Raw genomic sequence first — 20403 nt, 5'->3', positions numbered from 1 at the left:
GCGGGAGCTCATAGGGCGCATGCGCCAAGCCCTGGCTTCCTCTACGTAGAGGATTCTCGGTACTAAGGGATGACGGGAAATGCAGTTCAACAGCCTCTGAAAGACAACAGGGCGGGAAAGCCCGTGCTCATTTTAACTGGACTTGTTTATTGCAGATTTAGGATTTGGAAAAGGAAAACTTCTATAATTCTCAACGCCTTTCCAGGCAGCCGGAGGGAAACTTGGAGTCCTCAGTACGGTAGGTACATTTTTGCCACACTCAAGATGGTGCATGCCAGGCCGTCGCTGCGTTTTCCGTGAATAGTAGGACTGCGTGTGTGTTGCGTCATCAGGATGTGCCTTGTTGTGAGAAGGAGCGCGGAGACGCTGGGTGATGACGGAGGTTAGGACACCTCAGTGAAGAAGGGAAGATGGAAAAGCGGGCTTGAGGAGGTGAGGGGCTTTGTCGTGGGGAGGGAGGTCACGCCGCCCTGGGGAGGAGAGTAGGAATTGAAATGTGGGGGTGGAGGTGGAGAAGAATAACTTAAGAAGGGCCATGGCTGGAGAAAGAATCGCTAAAGAAAGGAAGGGTGGAGGGGGCATCCATTCGTGCTGATCCCGTAAGATTGTCCTTTGCAGCTCTTGAATTGGAAAGGTGATTTCTGCTTCTCTGATTCCCCGCTTTATCTCTTCCGCGCCCTCCCCTTCAAAGTTGCGTGGAATGTTGCGTTTGTGCAATCATGGGAAGAAGCTACATTGTGGATGAAGCTGTTGGACCGTATCTGTCAGAGCTTGCTTCTTGCAAGTCTAAAGCTTTTGTCACTGGCCTCTTGATAGGACAGGTGAGTGTCTTCTTAAAGTTTGATATATTAAGGGAGCAACTGGGAGACTTTGGCCAGTCACGGACTCTCAGCCAAACCTACCACTCAGGTTGTTGTGGGGATAAGTTGGGAACAGGAGGAGGGGAATGCTGTAAGTCATTTTGAGTTCCTTGTAAAGAGAAAAGGTGGGATATAAATCTAAGAAACAAATAAATAAACCCTGGGTGTGGCTAGATGGGGAGTGTTGGGAGATGCAAAAGTTTTTGCCGTCAAAACATGCATAGGATTGTGGCTTAAGGGACTCTATCCATCCACTGCAAGTTCTGGAAGCCTCTTTTCTAGGGGAAGAAATTCTCATCCAGTTCATGGCATACCACTGATAGCCTCACTTAGTCCTTAGCAGTGTAATCTCGTAAAGCTTGCCCTGTTCAACAGTAAATGTTTTTAGAGTTGCAGATTCATGTGTGGGTTCTACAGAAATGAGTGGAGACTCCCTAAGTGAAATTCCTGCTGGTATCTGCTCTTGAAGCGCTGCTCCACTGCTTACAATTTTAGCATCATTTGTCCATTTTGTATTTGATTTAGCAGCAATTAGCAAAAGTGGCTCTGTGAATTACTTACAATGCTAAATACTGAAACCTAGCAATGTAGGTTTTCCTGTACTTTATCATACTGTTCCTAAGTCTTGACAACCATGATGGAATGATTGATGGCAAAAGGAGAAGGGGACAACAGAGGATGAGATGACTAGATGGAGTCACTGGGGCAGTAGGTGTGGGCTTGGGTGGACTCCAAGGGATGGTGGAGGACAGGAAAGCCTGGGGGAATGTTGTCCATGGGGTCACGATGGGTCAGGCATGACTTTGTGACTAAACAACAAAAGTCTTGAGAGCGCCAGAATGAAAAAGAATAGTTAGAAAACAAAGTTAGTTTCAGCTGCATGGCTTCTGTTGATTTGATCATGTTTCAGATTTGATAAAGTAGCATACATTAAGTTGCTACTGTATATCCCAAGTAGAAGCATCTGACTAGTGATGGGCTGCAGTGTTTTAGGGACTGGAGATTGGCTAGATTAACTACCCCTGTTCGTTAACTTGATTTAACAAATAGGCTGCATTCAGAGACAACTTATTTTAGCCCTTTCGCAGTACCATGGTCTTGGGTAATCATATATAGATGATTTACTGTTAACACAGTGGTAAAAGGTAAAGGGATGCTAAAAATTGTAGCTTGATTCGTAGACTGCAAGAGATGGCAGTGGATTAGCACTTGTTGGATTGGATGGATCCTCAGCCTGGTATGGACTACTCAAGAACTTTGTTGCAAAAATGTTTTGGCAACAAAGCTGAAAAGAAAGTTGAATGAGTTGAAAAGAAAAGGAGGTGTCCCCCCCCCCCCACTCCCAATTAGGCAAGATTTGTTTGTGTGTGAATATGCATACATGAACACATTATGGTGAATAAGCAGTTTTAAAGGTGCTTAATGTTAAATTTAGGTCTCTGGAGGTCCTTATTTCTCCTATATTTTCAGTGCTCCCAGCAAAAAGATTATGTCTTGATAGCTGTTCGGACACCTCCAAAAGAGGAGAAAAGTGAAAGCAATACAAGTTACCATTCAGATTTGTCTCATATTGATGAGGAATGGATAACAGCACATGCTACTCAGGTACTACATGTTCAGTTGTATCTGTTCTGGTGCTGAAACGTACTGCTCTGCTTCTAAACCCATCTCACTTTCATGTATTCATTCTTCATTCTCTGCATTCTGCTGGTTTATAGTAGCTTATTTGCTTATCTCCCAAACACTGGACTTCTGTACACTATTATTATTAATTTCATTTGCTGTACCACGCATAGCCGAAGCTCTCTGGGCAGTTTACACTCCCCTTTCACCTATCAGTTAAGCTGGATTCTCTGTGCCTTACTTTAATCACTGATTTATCCATTCTTGCCATTTTCCTCTTCATCTGGTCTCTTTTAATATAGAAGTTTAGAGTTTAGCCTTCAAAGAAGGGCTTAATATGTCTGTACAGTGCAAAGTACACTGTTGGTTATAAACATTAATATATAACCATTGGAATAACGCAAAGATGACATGTTTAGTCTTATAACTGAAACATGATCTAATTTGGAGGACTATTGCTATCTGATTCTTATTTGCATTTGTATTTATTATAACTATTACATGCAACTATACATCGCTGCCTAAGATAGGTAGGGTGTATTTTAATGTATATTTTTGTTACAACGGTAGCTTACTCTTTCTCAGGCAAGGTGAGATAATGATTTGCTTGAATCCACCCTGAGTTGTGTTTTGATATTAGGTTTCATTGTTCAAGCCCCAGAAACTAACTGCTAAGCCATTTCAGCTTTCTCTAGTATTGTGTGGAAACTTGTTATGCAATCTAAATAATCAAGATGGAAAAAAACCTTAATTTTCTCTGGCAGATAGTATCAGATACTGACAAGATTTCTAAATGTTGCAAGTTCCTGACTGAATAGTGTCCCTCAGTTAAGACATTGTTCATATTCTCGTGAACTGGGCAGGCGCCTGGGTGCATTGAGATACACTCTTTAATCTTCTGTATTTGCGAAGCATTCATGTCATATGTAGACATTCCATTATGCTTTTAAATACTTTGGTATTTATGTTGGTTTGATTTGCTAGGTATCAAGAATGCTTCCTGGAGGACTGCTAGTTCTAGGTGTTTTTGTCATTGCAGTTCCAGAACTTGCAAAAGAAATCCAGAATACTTTACGGAAGGTAAATGATAGCAATTTGTACTTGCAGCCTTGGTCATTTTATTTATTTCTTAAGCATTTACTGTTTTTTCACATCCTATATTGGTGCTTAAGGCAGCTTACAACAATGCTGTAAAACTATACAATTAAAGTAGTACTTATAGGAGAATCTATTCAGGCTTCTGTAGAAAAGGAATTCCAGAACCTTGGCACAATCACTGATTCCCATGAGACAATCCCCAATTACTAGTGGAAGATCTTTCAACCTGGGCAATTTTGCATGGAGGAAGGTTGTATTTTAGGTACTTGACCGTTAGGGTTATAACCATGCATGGGTTGTGCTGAACCATGCATTTGTTGACTTATGCTATTAAAGGGCTCCTAGAAAGTAACCACAATGAGCACAAATTTGGGAATGCCCATTGTGGTGATGGTGGTATCTTCTCTGATTTTCATTAAGATGCTTGTAATGAGCAGAAAAGTATTTTGCCTTAGGAATGGCATTCACCTTGTGGGTGCAGCTATGTAGTTTGGGGTACTCTTTCTCAAACTCAGCTTTAACTTGTTTTTTATTCCCTTCCTTCCCCAAGCTTGTTTTTTCTGTAGAAAAGTCACTAGCTAAAAAGAGGCTGTGGAACATTTCAGAGGAAGATGTGTCAGACCGTGTGACTCTTCATCTTTGTTCTACCACAAAGAAGTATCCTTTTGACAGCCAAGTTGGAGCCCTCAGTTCAGCTCTCAAATATCTGCCTTAATTTAGGCTGTGTTCTTCTGTGTGCTTACCTTGGATTAAACCCACTGAACACAATTAGATTCACTTAAAAACGTAAGAAATGCCATGCTGGATCAGACCCAGGGTCTCTCTAGTCCAGCACTGTGTACACACAGTTGCAAACCAGCTGCCCACAGGATCACTCAAGCAGGATGAATGCAAGACCTCCACTTGCCCAAGTGCTTCAGCAATTGATGTATGCAGGCATGCTGCCTCTAGTAAGGGAGGCAGCACATAGGCAGCAAGGCTAGTAGCCACTGGTAGCCACTTCCCTCTTCAAGTCCTGCCACAGCCGCTGGTGGGGTTGTTCTGTAAGTAATATAAAATTTCTATAGGATTGCACTGGTAGCCTGGCAAAGCCAAACCTACTGTTAGCACATTATCTGTAGTATAATCAGCAGCTGAAAAGAAAAACCGGTTTCAGCAACTTGATTTGTTAAAAATAAGTAATTATAAAGATAATTATGGTCTTAACTGGATGTTTTTAATGTCAAATTATGGCAAGTCTGAGCAAAGGAGGTATGAATTTATTCGATGTTCAAATCTATTCTATAAGCACATTCAGTTGTTGTTCTTAATCGGGAACGAATACTTTGTCGCACTTACAATATGCAAGATCCAAAGGTGAGTCGTTTGTCCTTGGCAAGGGTTGGGGGAAAAATAAAGAAGAACATTGGTCATTTTTATTTGAACAAGGCGGTGATATTTGTTGTAAATCCTGTTTCAAATGAGAAGTCATTTCCCTACAACTGCCGATGCTCTCTTGGCTTTTACTTAGTATAGACTATAGAGCTTGCTCAATAGACTATAGAGCTTGCTCAAAGGGTTTGGTTGGGAGAACAGGGTCTTGAGAATTCCTGCCAGTCTTACAGTTTGCATGAAGCATTTAATTTCAGATACGCTAATAATCCTGCCTTAGGTTACACTACTGTGCACATTTACTCTAGAGCAAGTTCCATTTAACTCAGTTGGGCATATGTCTGAGTAAATGTGCCTAGATTACATTGTTTGGATCCCAGAAGTAAGTTCATAAATCTTTTGTTCCCCACTCCCTCTTGTTGGCTTCTTAACAGTATGATCTCTTCTCTTCTGTTTAGAGTCCAGCCAAGCCAGCAGACTGGAAATATCAGAATGGCCTCTCTTCCTCGTGGCTGTCTTTAGATTGCACCATCAATGCCAATATACACATCCCGCTACCGGTCACCTTGGCCAACCATGACCTAGAGAAAAATACAAGGGTAACAGAACCGCTCCTGCACGTGGCTCAAGCTGGAATGATGTTTGTAGTTCAGTTGAAGCTGCCTTTGCTCCATCTGCTTTGCAGTTTCCTGAGCATATTTTGTCCATTAGTCTTTCACACTCGGCTCCATATGGCTTCTCCCGTCTTCCATAAACTTTCACTCGACCCTTTGGTCGGAGCCCATTCCGGATTGTTGGAATGTTGTCCCTTCTCTGTGGGTTGCCAGTTCATCTGCTCTGCCCCAGCCTTGCTGGTCCCCCTGGCAAAAGACCTTTTGAGGCGCTGCTCATGAGGGACCAAGGCAATGAGGTTCCTGTCTGGTTTCCAGGACTGTTTTTGATAGGAATTTCTCAATTTTATTCAGGGATATTAACAGGAGAGACTGGTGTCTCCTATGTCAATAGGGCTCCTTGCGCATTACAGTTTTTATTCTCGGCTTTATAGGAGCCATCTGTGATGGTGAACCTGCTTTGGGGGTGTATTTCAGCACCAGGGATAGCTCCTATGCAGTTCTAATTTGAAGCTGCAATGGATAAGGAGCCCCATTGATATAACAGGCACCTTGGATTATTAACTTACTCAGCTTTCTTTCACTTTGTGGGAATTATAAAATAAAAAAAAGTTTGCATGCTACTTACCTTTCGGGTCTTTTGCTTTGTCTCTTAGCAGCACTGATTACAAATTGCCACTGTTTAACAGCTGTAAGTTTCCTAAGCATTTACTATTAGCCACAGTTCGGTGTGAGTCACACCTTCTAATATTGCTGGTAAAGAATGTATTTATTTGCCTGTCCGTTTGTCACATTTTATATTGCACAAAAGCTGAAGCTCTGCACGCAGTTCACAAAGGAACTATTTTCAAGATCTACAATGTGCATCCTTCTCTTTGTAGGTTGGATTAGTACGATGGGCAAAACAGATCGAGGAAGCAGTCTTTTTGATCAATGGTCAAGTCAAAGAGGAAGACACTGACTTACTAGAAGGGCAGGTAAGCGGTACGTGGCATCCTCTGAATGTCAAGGTAGAACACGGTGGACAGGTTCATGCAACATGACAAGCTACAGTGACTTTTTACCATGGTTGGTCAGTCATGCCATCCAAACCTGGGGATATTTCAGTAGATTTATAGAAACCACAATCATAGAGTCATAGAATACTAGAGTTGGAAGGGGCCATGAAGGCCATCAAGTCCAACTCCCTGCTGTTGCAGGACACCACTTCACACCAACCAGGTGCAACCATCTCCTCCATGTTCTCTCTGAACCATGATGACTTCCTCTACCCATCCTGGTAGTAAGGTCAGAACCAGAGATCTGCTAGGCAACAGCAGCCATTTCCACACTAGCCAGGGAGGAGACTGACTTACCAAGCAATTAAGTATTCACCGTGGTATATGGCTGTTTACCAGGTGCTATTCATATTCCTCCCACTGAGACAGTATGCATATCTTAGGAGCTTAGAAGTCTTTAAAAGCTGCATAGTTAGAAAAGAGATTTGCCATTAGAAGACAGAAACTCTGGAAACACATCGCATTAGTATGTGATAAGGATGGGCTGGTCAGAATGTCAGAGTATTTTCAGTGTGTGTTCATTTCCATGTGGTGCAGCGGTTCAGAGCAAAGAAAATACTTACCTACCCTGCAGGGGTGTTGTGAGGGAAGTCCAGTGTGGTGTAGCAGTTCAGAGCATGGGACTGGGACTCGGATGACCTGGGTTCTAGTCCCCACTCAGCCATGGAGCCCACTGGGTGGCTTTGGGCCAGTCACAGGCTCTCAGCCCAGCCTACCTCATAGGGTTCCTGTTGTGGGGATAAGATGGAGGAGGAGATTGATGTAAGCTGCCTTGAGCCCTTTGTAGGAAAAAGGCAAGATACAAACTGAAAAATAAATAAATGACTAAATAAATAACAATGTGTTCATCTATAGGTTTGTTCCATCACCTTTTCATGCTAATCTACTCTTTTAAAAAGCTGCAAAATAGAATCCTCATTTTAGTGTGCATCTTGGGAAGTGTTTAAGCTGATCACTGCAACACAAGAATGAGGAAGAGCAGACTAATTGTGCATTAGATTGGAAAGTGTGAATCAGGTCAGTTTGCTTCCAAAATGTCAGGAAAAAACCCTCAAGCATTCCTGCTAAATGGACATAGAAATCATAGGTGTGACAGTTAAAACAGAAAACTTTCTCCACCAGTCTTTGATCTTGAGTTGAGTCCCTGGGCATCTTCCTGTGCTGGTCCTCAGGTACCCCATTTGGATAGGGTATATTTTGAGAACATGAGTTGGTGGTGTCCCAAACAGGCAGAGCAATACTTTGCGGTCTTATCACTTAGAAGGCAGTCTTGACATAGAAAAGGTGGTTTTGCCGGCTCTTGGCAACCAGCAAGGAACTGCTCATAAAGAAAAATATGCAGTGGTTTACTTATCTAAAAGATGTTTATCGCACAATTCTTATAAAATTCAAAACAACCGAAAACTATCAGAAGAATCAGAATGGGCCTCCTTTCTTAAGGTTGTTGAAAGATAGGAAGGTCATGAATTCTCTTAAATCTCCCTTCTTTGCTTCAATTGTCTCTACAGAAAAAGTTTGCAAGAGGAAACATGTCATCATCTAGTCAGAGTCTTGACGTCAGGGTTTTAATGCAATTGGTAAGTAAATTCACCAATGCAGTTGCGAAGAGAGTGATAAGAAGTCTCTGGTTGAATCTCACCTCATATATACATTTGCTGAGGGTGGAATCTCAGGCAAGTTTAGACAGAAAAAAACATCCTGCAACTCCAGCCATGTCCCACCAGCCGTGCTAGCTGGGGCATGCTGGGAGTCATCGGACTTTATTGAAAGATGGCTGCGATAGTGTCCTAAGTAACCTTAGATAAGCTGATGTTTCTTGGCCTCAGCTCCTGGCCATATCTGTGATCTGCAGAACAGCTTTGTGAAGGAAATTGCTTCTGAGAAGGAAATAGAAGGACATTTCTTCTTTGCACAAGAAACTTATTCAAGGGCTTATTTAGTGTGGTCATGGACTCTGCTATTTTTTGTGTGTATGCTACTGTTTCTCAGTATCAGCTCGGAATGCCCTAAAGCATAAGTATTCTATTTCCCATTTCCATTAGCAATTCCACATTATAAATTGTGAGGTCTGTACTCAGTATTGCTGTAGGTTGCTGGCCTGTAAGACTGAGATTTTAAGCCTGGGTTCATGCAGGGCTTCTGAGGAGCCAGATGGAAAAGCAGAGGACATTGTTATGCACAAAATACTTGATGTTAAATCTTAACTTGAGAATAAAGCTGGATTTATAGTTAAAGTATTGCTTTTAGTGAAACTGGTAAATAAGTTTTGAGTGTAGGCTGTCTCTCCATTTTTCGCCCTTGTGGATTCTTGCCTCAAAAGTGGATCAGTAGTACAAATAGAGGTAAGAGATGGGCAAATCTCAGCTTTGGTTTCTCTGTTACTTGTTTTTCCAGTCCTCCGCTTATTTTGTGGTACACCCGTTTGCAACATCTAAAAAGTCAGCCCAAGCAGTGTGCATTTTTGTGTGTATTTATCCTAATATACATACCAGCCATGTACCATATTCTCTCTTTTTGTATGCTTTTTCATGAATGTGCGCATGTTCCTTAATATTCACATTTTTGTACACAGTTTTTGTTTGGAGAATTGTATCACTAAGGGAAGTGAATACCAAAGGATAAACTGTGTTCTGCTTTATATATTGATTTGGAGAGTTTAGCTTTGGTAGATAACTTTTCTAAAGGCAGGCTGAAGAAATTTCTTCTCCTTGCCTTGATAGCAGCATCTGTCACATCCTGTATGAAGATGAAGGGAGCAAGCCAGTCATATGAATGCTAATCCTTATTCCAAAATTTCAGTCTGAAAACATTTTTTAAATGTCTTGTAAAAGGTCAAATTAAATGTGTTTTGAAGAGAGAAAAGAAAAAGGCAGCTTGGTTTATGGTTTTGGAAATGATTTAGACTAGCTGTGTAATTCTAGAAATCTAGTATTATGCTTCTGACCTTGGTGTTTTCTCTTTCAGTCACGAAATTCAAGTTCCAGGTCCACAGCAACAGTCCAAGTCTGCAGTGGTTCCATAAATCTTAAAGGTGCTTTAAAATGCAAAGCTTACATCCATAATAACAAGCCCAAAGTTAAAGATGCTGTTAAGGTACTTTCACTGCACTTCAGTCTACTGAAGGATTTGCTTTTGATCTCTCTCTCTCCCCCCCATCCATTCCCATATTTTTGAATCAATGAAACTGAAGACTTTCATCTCCGTAGGCCACGTTCTTTGCCCTGAGCCACCAATTTTCAATGAAAATGCCAAATTGAAACCAAGTGTCTGCCTTCTGCCCATATTAAACACAAATATGAATTCACGATTGAAAAAGGTTTTCCTTCAGCACTGGAAGGCGGTTATAGCAGTGTTCTTCTCTTGCACATTTGTATGACACAGTGTGTGGTCCCAGATATGTCTGCTCAGAAGTAAGACTAATGGAGTTTGCTGGCACTTACTCTCTGGTAAGTGGATACCGGATTACAGCTTCAGGGAGGGTGGTGGCAACCTGAGTTGCTACAGATGTGTGGCTAGGTTTTCTTAAGGTGGTTCTGCCATGGGGGTGTCCCTTCCTGGACTTCTGTCTGTCCCAGAGGAGTGTTCAGCATCTCACTGCAGTTATAGGCTTGCTTCATAGATTACATTAACCCACAGCATGGGCTGTTGAATTGTGGGTTGTTGTGATGTGCAAATGTGGTCACACAAAGATACCTTATTCTAACAAAACAAAACAAAACAAAAACCCCCAGGAAAGAAAACCTATGGTTTGTTGTTGGGTTGTGAACATGGGTTGTCCAAACTGTGGGTTGTCATCCTGGGATGTTCATGGGCTGGCTTGCATGGCTAGGGAGGCAGTAGGCAAGAGCAGTTAAAAGAAACTTAATGGCAAAACCCCAAAGCCGTTAGTGTGGGACCACAAAGGCATCTGGGATACAGGAAGGGAGTGGGCAAAGGAAAGAGGGAAACAACCCAAGGACTGAATAACAAACCATGGTTTGTTCAACCATCTGTCAGATAAACCCTGGGTACGGCAACAAACCATAGGTTGACTAAATCATGGGTTAAGTGTTACCTGCAAACCAAATCATGATTTTTCTCCATAGAAGGGAGTATAACTGTACTGTGTACATCAGCTGTAGTCCTACATCTTTACTGCTTTGGTCTTGTAAAAGTTCTTTTGCCCAAAGGACTAGGTTGCTCTTACTTTGGTCCTCCACACAGAGTTGAACCAGCACTCCAAAGCTGGGAGGCGGGCTGAATTTTCACAGATGGCTGCCTACGGAATATAAGAAATTATGCAGTTATGAAGAACTGATTCAATACTCAAACCTTTTGCTACTTAGTTATCCTACTTTTCATGCCAGAATGGACTTTCAGTTCCGGTTCCCAGTAAGGCAGGTGTGTTTCCAATTCTTACTGCTCAGAACTGCTGATTACTTCTGAGTAAACATACCTACTCGGGATCACACGCCATGTCTTTTCAATGCTTTCTGCTACTGTGCTGTGTCGTGTCTGAGAACTTGGGCTGTGACTTTAAACAACTAATGAGCCAGTTCTTACATAGTGGCAAATTGTGGGTTGATTAACCTACAATTTGCCTAGCACAACCGGGAGCAAGCAAGCATGCACCTCACTTCTGTTTTTAACTAAACTAGCATCATCCAGCAAGAAGTACAAGCTTGGAGCAATGGGTTTTTTAGGGGCAAAACAGCCCAGGGCTTAATCCACGGTCCTTTCAAGGATGTAATCCTTACAGAAAACTTTTCTGCTGGCTAACAGATGATGGCGGGATTCTTACATTCTTTCTGGAAATTCTCTTACCCTTCTTTCAAAGCTTAGTGGCTGGCAGAAATGTTATAGAAGCAATTTTTCCTGTTAAGCAGTGAAAATTAGGGGAAGGCAGTGGCTGGTCTATTCCTTCCTGTCTTATATTTTTAAAGCAAATGTCCCATATCAGGAAGAGAAATAGAAATTGTCGGAAGAACCGAATTAGCTACTTGCTTTTCTCATGTTATTGAGGGGGAAGCTACAGATGACCCTTCCCTGTATACGGCTGTCATGCTTTCCGGAAAAAATATCCATTCAGAGTGAGTCAGAAAGAATCCTTTGCCACTAAATGTAAGGAAAGACCCAGCCAACCAGAGTCCCTCCTCAACTGTACATAGATTTGGGTTCTGTCTCTTCAGATACAGGTTTGGGCGCACTGAGTACTCTTCTGGGCAAAGTTAAGTAGATGTTTGTTTGGGAGAGCATGGGGGGCCATGCATGGCATCAGGCAGGCTAGTCCTCACAATACCCTTCATGCAAACATCAGTTCATGGAAAGGGATCACGTGTGCCTCACATGTGTGGCATTTCCATTGTTCACCCTGTTGGGCATCAACTATATTGTGCAAGAGTATTGTGGGATGTATAGGAATGAATTGTGCTTTATTGAGTGTACTTGAAGTGTGTGTCTATTTTTTCCATTCTGTTGTTTACTTTACCATAAAGATGGCTATTCCTTGCAGAAGACTGGACTTCTCCCGGGTATAGTCTGGCAGGGACTTTCTCACAGAGTTTAGAATGTTTTTGTATCTTCCTGTTCTTGTCCTTGCAGGCCTTGAAGAGAGACATAATAAACACTCTGTCAGATCGTTGTGAAATACTGTTTGAAGATCTGATTATCAATGAAACGCTAGGAGAGAAAAGTAAGAGACTGAGCAACAGTATGCTTAAATACTACTGCCAGGGACCATGAGAAGTGAGCATGTCATACCAGTTTTGAAATCTGCTTTGGTTGTCAGTAAGCTTCCCAGGTTCCCATGGACAAAGCTCTAAATGTTTCCCTTCATGGTCCATGGGCTACCACAAATGGCACGGTCTTCTCAGTGGTGGCACCACACATCGTGGTGGCTGTGGAACTATGAACTTTCTTCACCTAATTACCCTAGCTATCACACCTAACTTCCTGAGAATGTTCATACCCCTCCAGCTATCAGAAATTGCCCTTGTTGTTCACCAGCCCCAACTCCTGTGTCTTTGACTGTCTACGTCAAAGTGATGTGTCTTTAGGTCATCAAAAACTTTGCCTGCTGAATTTTGCAGATTGAGTTACTGCTGTAGGTATAGAAGTAGGCTGGTCAAAAAGCGTTCACCGCTCCTATAAAAATCCTCGCATGCCTCTTTCTATCTGGTCTTTGCTTCTGACCTCAGGATGGATTTCATAGTTGCACATGGCAGCAAATCTTACCCTTCATAGGCATGAAAGGATTGTTCTGAGGTCTTCTGTTGTGTTCCTCCATTGGACTGGGCCAATCCAAATAGCTTTCTCGGCTTCATGTTGTGCCAGTTCCCTCTCTTGTGTTGTTGTCATTGCTATGATATAATGCAACACAACCTAAATGCATAAAAGCCAGACCACCTGATCTACTCTTTGAGAAACTTCCAATGTCTGATATATTCAAACTTTAACATGGTCAATTGCCTGCAATTTCCAGTTGCCCCTTTAGGGGGCATTCATTGACTAGTGAATAGCTTTGCATGGAATGCCCCTGCTATGTTTTTAAGGTTGTTCCTTAAACTATGTGTCCAATATAATTTCCCTTGATCTGTAACCTTCTATGCCTCAAATTTCCTTTTTGCTTTGCTTTAAAATGTGATTTTCAAATTTCCTTGTTTTCAGCAGATGTTAATATTTACTTGAAGGAGAGACATGTTAGATCACAAACTACAAAGAATTTTGAGACAGCTTAAACGCATATATGATTGTCTAAGCTTTTGCTGAACTACAAGATGCATGAAGCTACGTAGCTGCTTAGAAAGGCCTAACTATACATTTCCCATTTGGGCATAGCGTCTTTCTCATCCTTTCCTGCTAGGAGGTCATTCAAGCCCAGCAGAAAAACCCATATACATTTTTAGTGGTAGCTCCTATTTAACACAACAGGCTGTTTCGCCTCCTTGTGCCCACTGCATGGCTTACTTTTGCGAATGGGGGAGAAGAAATCTTGACATCCAATGTCCCTCCTCCTACTTCTCTTACCTCAGTCCCTTGGAAGTAGCTTGGAAGTCCCAGCCAATGGATCCAGCAAGATGTCCTGTCTTAAAGGAAAATCATACCTGTCTAGCCACCTTTTGGGGTTGTTCTGAGAGACTGGTTTGTATGGCACAGTGTAGTGAACTGATTAGGGATTTTATGATATTAAGCAGTATACAAGGAGTATAAACATTAACTACGTAAATTAAATAGGCAAACTCAGCTACCAGAAAACTCCTCAGCAGAGGGTGTTAGATATACATCTTTGTGTATGTACATAGATACATATGTTTGTATATGCATGATATATGCGCGGTATCAGTACTATCCTCGTATTTCATTTCCAGATTATCTCACCACTAATCCAAAGGGTTCTTGCAGCAATATGCAATACCTTAATCAAGCATCCTTAATTAAGCAAATACAAAATCAGATGCTGGCGGCTTTGGAGGTTGCATGCATAGTAGGAGGAATAGTCATATACAAAGGCTTCATGAATAGCATGTGTACCATCTCTAGTAGACGATTTTCAAGTGATGTGAGACCAGTGTAGCAGCATTAATACAGACTGATGTAGATATCATGCCTACACTGCAGTCTGTGCCAGTGATCATACTGTGCTTGTTTTTTGAAAAAGTTTTATTTTTAATAGACCTAACAAAAAAGAAACTAAAAAGTCATCAGTCATCAAAAGCATCAGACCTACTGGGTCAGCCCCCCACATTTTTTCTTTTTATGTTAAACTATAAACATATTTACTGTTTAAACATATTAGTTTAAACATACATAATTTATGTTAAACTAGAAACATATTTACTGTTTTTAATGGTGTTTAAGAAGAGCTTTCTCCCCCCGCCCAACTTTTCTTGTTCTTAGATTCTGAGAGAGAGTATCACACCTTGCCTTGCAGAGTGTTTGCCCCCATTGCTGGGTCCACTGTGTTGTTTTGTGATTATAAGTTTGGTGACGAGTCAGCTGAGGAAATCCAAGATCGCTTTCTTGAAATGCTGGATCAAGCTGTCCAAGCAGAGGATTTACATGCAGCTGAGGAAATGCATATAGGTAAGTATAGCTGCTAAACTAAGAGCCAAATTGCTGTATACCCAGCATCATTGAGAAGCCAGACCTGAAGCACAAGCACATGCTAATTCTGGTTCTACTTATTTCCAGGCTTGAACCTGGTTGGGGTTTTAGGATGGTTTAAACCATGTCTAGTTTTTCTAGATTCCTAGGACTTTAGCTATAAAAGGCAAAATGCTTGTTATGTTGTGTTTGTGTATCATGCCCTGACTCAGCACACAAATATTGTTCAAGATAGAGCATAGAAGCCATCGCAAAAGATATTTGAATAGATTGAAGGTTTCGTTTACTGCTTTTTGCTCTCACCCAAGTCAGAAACTATGTAGCCGGAAGTGTAGCAGTGAGCCTTATGTGTATGTCAAAGTATGTGGCTGAGATTGAACAACTCTGGGGGGAAAACCCTTTAATTGTATAGTGTCTAACGGACATAAAGTGTAAAATATGCTAAACATCCAGTTGCTTTGTAGTGAATTTTCAAAGACCAGTACCTGGCAATAAGTTTACTACTTACTCATTCTTCTATGTAACTAATTGATTAATTTATAAGGGGTTTCTCTGATGCATTGCCCTGAAACCTGTTAGCCAGAGGGTTACTAATGAGTCTTCCCACATCTATCTTAGCCAGAAGATAGCAAAAGGTACCTTAATCTTCCTGAGCTCCCCCATCAATCCAAATATACCTTGTATATGTATTCCCTTTCATAGGTAACATCCCTGGGGACAGTCTGGACTGGGGGATAGCACTGGGGGAAGTGTCAGGATCCACCCCTATGACAGGACCCCAATCAAAATGAAGGTTCCTTTAGAAAAAAGGCAGCAGTGGATCTATGCTTGTATAATATTGATCTACTATTTCTTGGGCTTCAGCTTGTATTTTTTTAACTGTCTCTGCTACAGCTAATGACCTCCCTCCAAACTTCTTGCTTTGAATGAAATGATCTTTAAATTCATTTAATCTGTAAATTATTCATTTAAAGTTATTCATTTTTTAAAAATAGGAATTGTAATGTGTTTGATACACAATTTGCATTATCAATGCAACTGATAATTTAGTATACGCCTCAAAGACCACTGTGGTCAGGTACTTCTATTTTTCAGAATGAACAAATAAGATCTGCAATAGCAGTTAAATCCCAGCTTTCAGTATCCAGGAGTTAAACCTGCTGAGTAGATAAACACAGATAAGATTTCAGCAAGGGTAATCTCTTCCCTGCATGGACTCTTGCTTGTCTAGTTGAAGATCCAAAGGACCCAAAACATGGTCTGTGTAATATTTAGCATATTGCACAGCATCGGCCTCCCGAAGGGTCTGAATATTTCTTGCTGCTCGATGTCACTGATGGATTGGATGGACCATTAACCTTTAGACGGGAACTTTTACGTGGACAAAATTGGGAGGAAACGTACACGTCATGCAAATGGAAGCCACTTCCATGACATGGAAATCATGCAAATGGTTTCCTACTAATTTATGCCTGCTCTTTCTGTTCCTGCCTCTCCCTCTGTATATTTTCCGTTAATTTCAAAATGATTCAACTTTTGGAAACCTCAGACCTTCCATTATTCATGATGAACTCTTGTTTCTATGTGTTTAGATGTGTGCCTTGTTTTTAGTTACATGCTTTGAAGTTCTGCTTCAGCAGCTGGATTATGCAAAGGGGGCCCAAGGCTGTCCATATCACATATTGTGCCAAATTGTGCAAAATAGTTTTGCATATGTCTGCTTGCTTTTTGCAGCCTGGCTTAAGAAGAATTCCGACTATAATGCGCATTAGCAAGCATGGAGGGAGGAAGCAGTGTGAGAATGGATTGTGCAATAAGATTAAGTCAACACACTATCAGTTTGGTATTGTTTTTATTCCTGCAGTTGAAGTAAGCCCCCCAAAAGAGCTCCAAGATAACGTGCAGCAGAAACGGTTGACAAAAGAAATGCTGCTGTTAAAACTTCACCAGAACATAGGTAAGCTTCAGCAATTGCTTCTTCCCTTTTGGCACTAATCTTGTCCTTTCTCAGTATGATCATCAGCATAATACCTCCCTGCCTTTGTTAGTAAACACTGTCACAGCTGTACCAAAGATGCAAGGCAGATTTGAAGTTATCCTTTCTGCTTTAGGGACCCTGAGGGTGTGGAATGGGCTTCCACGGGAGGTGGTTGAAGCCCCATCGGTACGGGTGTTCAAGGATAGGCTGGGCATGCACATGGTAGCAGAGCCGACTGGAGCCAGGGTCAGACTAGATGGCCCGGGAGGACCCTTCTAACTCATTCTGCTTCTTTGTTTCTAATTCATACAGCATTCCTGTAGCTCCTCAGTCTCCTTTCCTCTTTGGTGCAAAATCCATGTCTCCACAGTTCTTCTGACCTTGATCTGACTCCTGCATGATCTTTCAAGGGGATGTCACACGGAGATGGGCAGAGACCTGTTCTCCCCTGCAGAGGAAGGCAGGACGCGCTCCAACAGAGCAAAGCTCAGTGAGCCAAGGCTCCATTTAGATGCCAGGAAGCACTTCCTGACAGTCAGGACCCCGAGGGTGTGGAATGGGCTTCCACAAGAGGTTGTTGAGGCCCCATCAGTGTGGGTGTTCAAGGATAGGCTGGGCATGCACATGGTAGCAGAGCCGACTGGAGCCGGGGTCAGACTAGATGGCCCAGGAGGCCCCTTCTGACTCGCTCCGTTTCAATGTTTCTATCTTAATCACCAGGTGGAAAAATAGACTTGGGGCAGCTTCCTGAAGCTGCATATGTGTAAAGGGAAACCATTAGTCATTGAGGTTTAGTTTGACTTGCCAAATGCACATGCTCTCTTCAGAAGAAGGGCTGCAATCAAATCGCCACTTCCCTTGAAAAACGCCTCGCCAGAACCATGGGATTTCTGCATAAAAGATTACAGACCTTCCAGAAAGCCCTCTGTTCCTGCTGAGCTAGTTCCCTGCCACCCGCACCCTGCCACATGTCATTGTATACTATGGACTGTGGTACTTCCGAAGGTGGTTGCCCTTTTGGAGTATTCTTTGTGCTGTTGTTTTTAGTAGTCTATTTTGGATTAGTAGCTCAGCCACCAAAAGAAGGTCGGAGATTGACTCCTTTCACCTCCTGGGTTCACAGTTCACCGGCTTGTTCCTTTGAGCTGCTGCGTAAGCATAGTGATTTGTCGGATGACTCCTAAAGAGTCCTAGAACAAGAGCACGGATGATCTCTTTGCCCTGGCCCTGTGAAGGAATAATGCGTATCGTTGAATAAAGTGGAAGGAGCGCTCTACAGCCCTTGCTAGCACCATGCGTGTTGTGGGTTGCTGTAAAGCGCATATTTACTTGTGATCTTGTAATAATTAGGTTATCCCATGTGCATACTTAATCTCTGTTTCCTTTGTCATGTTTAGGAATGGTGGTCGCCGTGGCTGTTGCAGTATCCGCAGCTGCTTTCTCTTTTAACTACTTCAGCGATTAGACTTCAAATATTTAAGAACCATCCTAAAATCTCCTGCCACCACAGACCTACCCAGTCCTGAAGAGATGCACACTTATAGAAACGAATGCATTAATCACCTAATGTGTCACCTGAAAATACAAATTAGCTGTTCTTACTAATGATAGCGTCAGCTGTCCTTTTCCTGCATGCAAATTATCTAGGTGGCGTGGTTTTCAAAAGGGAGAAGAAGAAGAGGACCGCCGACTGTTAGAAAATACCTATAATATAGCATTACTTTTACAGGAAGAATTTGTCAAATGCCTACTTACCTTTCTTCCTTACCAAATAAAAGGACCATTGTTAAAAGTGGTTGCTTGTGTTCTTCCAAGCAGTTTTGAAGCTCTGAGAGATTAAGCAAGATGAGGTTTTCCTGTTTTGTTTCTTTAACCGTCACAACAGCTTCTGCAGGCATTATTGTGGTCTTCAAGGCTTAAAGAGGTTTCTTTCCCCTTTCCAGGGAGCACTGGAAGTTCCAGGTCTGTTAGCAGGGCTGGGCATCTGTGACAATACCCGATTCCTTCACCAGTTAACACTCCCAATATTCTTTAGCGGAAATCATGACGATTGCATTAATATCAAGACAATTGTTGCTGTCGTGGCAATGCAACATGAATTCATTTGAGAAGTCCTTGTTCAGCCAGGATGTTGTCTTTCCTGAATAGTATGTGTAAATTTTGCAGTGCATGATGGGATTTCAAAGATCATTGCTTAGCTCAAGCCTGTTACAGATGAGTGGATGAAAGACAACTTGGTCCTACTTACATTTGTAACCACTCCCTACCACACCATTCCTTCACCCCTAGCCCAAGAGCTGCAGCTACCTGCCTTAAATTATAATCGATCTGCATGGCAATTCATTCCCACACTCTGCTGTCATCCATGCTATTCTGCAGCATGCTTTGTGTTAATGATGTTTATCACAGCTGTCCACACATAAGATGCTTTCCTTTGCACAATCATCTCAAAATTTTGCCTTTCGATCGGCCGCTTATGCAATTTTTACATTGCATTCATATGCTCTCTTTTTTCCTTCTGTGAAGAACCCAGAATGGCTTACATGACTTCTTCTATCCTCAGAACAACCCTATCTGTGTTATCAGAAAGAGAATCTGCATAAAATATGTTTATGCTGTATACAGTACACATCTGGAAATCATGCATTTAAATAGACACAGAATCCATCTCAGTATCCTGGGAGAAACTGTGACTAGGTGACCTATCTGCCTACACAAGTCTGTTGATCAGATGCTATCTGTTGATGCTATCTGAAGCTCTTCCTGTGGTTAATCTTGAAACCGGATAAGTAGAAAAAATAGAAAATGTGGCTACCATAATTGTTTGGGACGAAGTGTGGCAGCTAAAAGAACTTGGTAAGATTTTCAGAAAATGTGTTGGTATTCTGGGGCTTTTTTCCCTTTAAAGAGTTTGCTTGTTTATATTTAAAACATTTTTACCCCATCTTTACTCAAAATGGGTCTCAAGATGGCTGACAATATAGCAGCATGTTTAAACCCTTAAAGTATTGGGAGGTGGGGGACGAATAAAGTGAGGGACCAGGTAACCTCATTCACCAGTGGATAAAGTGAACATCTCTGGGGAGCAAATCCCAGAGTCTGGGTGCTACCAAAGAAATGACTTTTCAGGTAGTCATTCTTCTAACCTCCCAAAAAAGGACCTCAGTGGAAGATCCTAGTTCAAGCAGATGCATATGAGAGAAGACATTCCTTTAGATGACCAGACCCTAAACCATTTATGGCTTTATATGTCAAAGTTAGCATCCTAAATTGGGCCAAACTTCAACTGGTAACCAATGGAGGTGATATAGGACTGGTGCTATATGATCACGTCTGCAAAGATCATCATATGAAGTGTCAACGGGGAGGGTGGGTCCCCAATCTGTCTGGGCTCCTGGACCCTTCTGGGTATTTGGGAAACTGCTGTGGGCACCACTGAACAATTCCTGAGCGGTGACTTGCCACTTCAGCTTTTTCTTGTGTCTAGGAATCTTGGGCTTCATGCCTATTGGATACTGCAATGTCTCATTCAGTTAATGTCTCTAATTCAGTTAATTGCTGGTATTGCAATGCAGCTACTGCTTCCTTTAGACATACAGTTTGGAGATGTTCAGTAGTGTGTTCGTGTGTGTGTGTGTGTGTGTGTAGGGTACCCACAGTTAATGCACTGGGGATTCCTTCACAGTGGCAACTGAGGTGCCCCAGTGATTTTGTATAATAGT

At 42.0% G+C, this 20403-nt stretch overlaps 1 protein-coding gene across 3 annotated transcripts; it reads left to right on the top strand.

The window, feature by feature from the left end:
- The first annotated feature begins 125 nt into the window (after nucleotides 1-125).
- On the top strand, nucleotides 126-18476 carry ODR4 (odr-4 GPCR localization factor homolog). 3 transcript variants are annotated; one of them, XM_044439256.1, is made up of 14 exons: nucleotides 126-238; nucleotides 692-821; nucleotides 2331-2465; nucleotides 3468-3563; nucleotides 4132-4238; nucleotides 4901-4937; nucleotides 5411-5551; nucleotides 6445-6540; nucleotides 8130-8198; nucleotides 9586-9714; nucleotides 12202-12292; nucleotides 14497-14682; nucleotides 16568-16660; nucleotides 18079-18476. In XM_044439256.1, exons 2-14 carry the CDS (start codon nucleotides 720-722, stop codon nucleotides 18144-18146), a joined length of 1350 nt encoding a protein of 449 aa, XP_044295191.1. In that variant the 5' UTR covers nucleotides 126-238; nucleotides 692-719; the 3' UTR covers nucleotides 18147-18476. The 3 variants fall into 3 exon arrangements, with proteins under 3 accessions (XP_044295191.1, XP_044295192.1, XP_044295190.1); XM_044439257.1 differs by lacking the exon at nucleotides 126-238 and adding an exon at nucleotides 371-432 and having other exon boundaries at nucleotides 4904-4937; XM_044439255.1 differs by lacking the exon at nucleotides 126-238 and adding an exon at nucleotides 371-432.
- Nucleotides 18477-20403: the final 1927 nt, after the last annotated feature.

The sequence above is a fragment of the Varanus komodoensis genome, unplaced genomic scaffold (assembly GCF_004798865.1).
Source record: "Varanus komodoensis strain SLA01 unplaced genomic scaffold, ASM479886v1 scaffold34_1, whole genome shotgun sequence".
NCBI lineage: Eukaryota > Metazoa > Chordata > Lepidosauria > Squamata > Varanidae > Varanus > Varanus komodoensis.
Note: the sequence above shows the minus strand (reverse complement) of the source record. Positions and strands in the feature narration are given on the sequence as shown.

Coding starts and splice junctions, on each gene's coding strand:
- ODR4 (XM_044439256.1), top strand. CDS start 720: ATGGGAAGAAGCTACATTGTGGATGAAGCTGTTGGACCGTATCTGTCA. Junction 822..2,330: donor CTGGCCTCTTGATAGGACAG/GTGAGTGTCTTC, acceptor CTATATTTTCAG/TGCTCCCAGCAAAAAGATTA. Junction 2,466..3,467: donor TAACAGCACATGCTACTCAG/GTACTACATGTT, acceptor TTGATTTGCTAG/GTATCAAGAATGCTTCCTGG.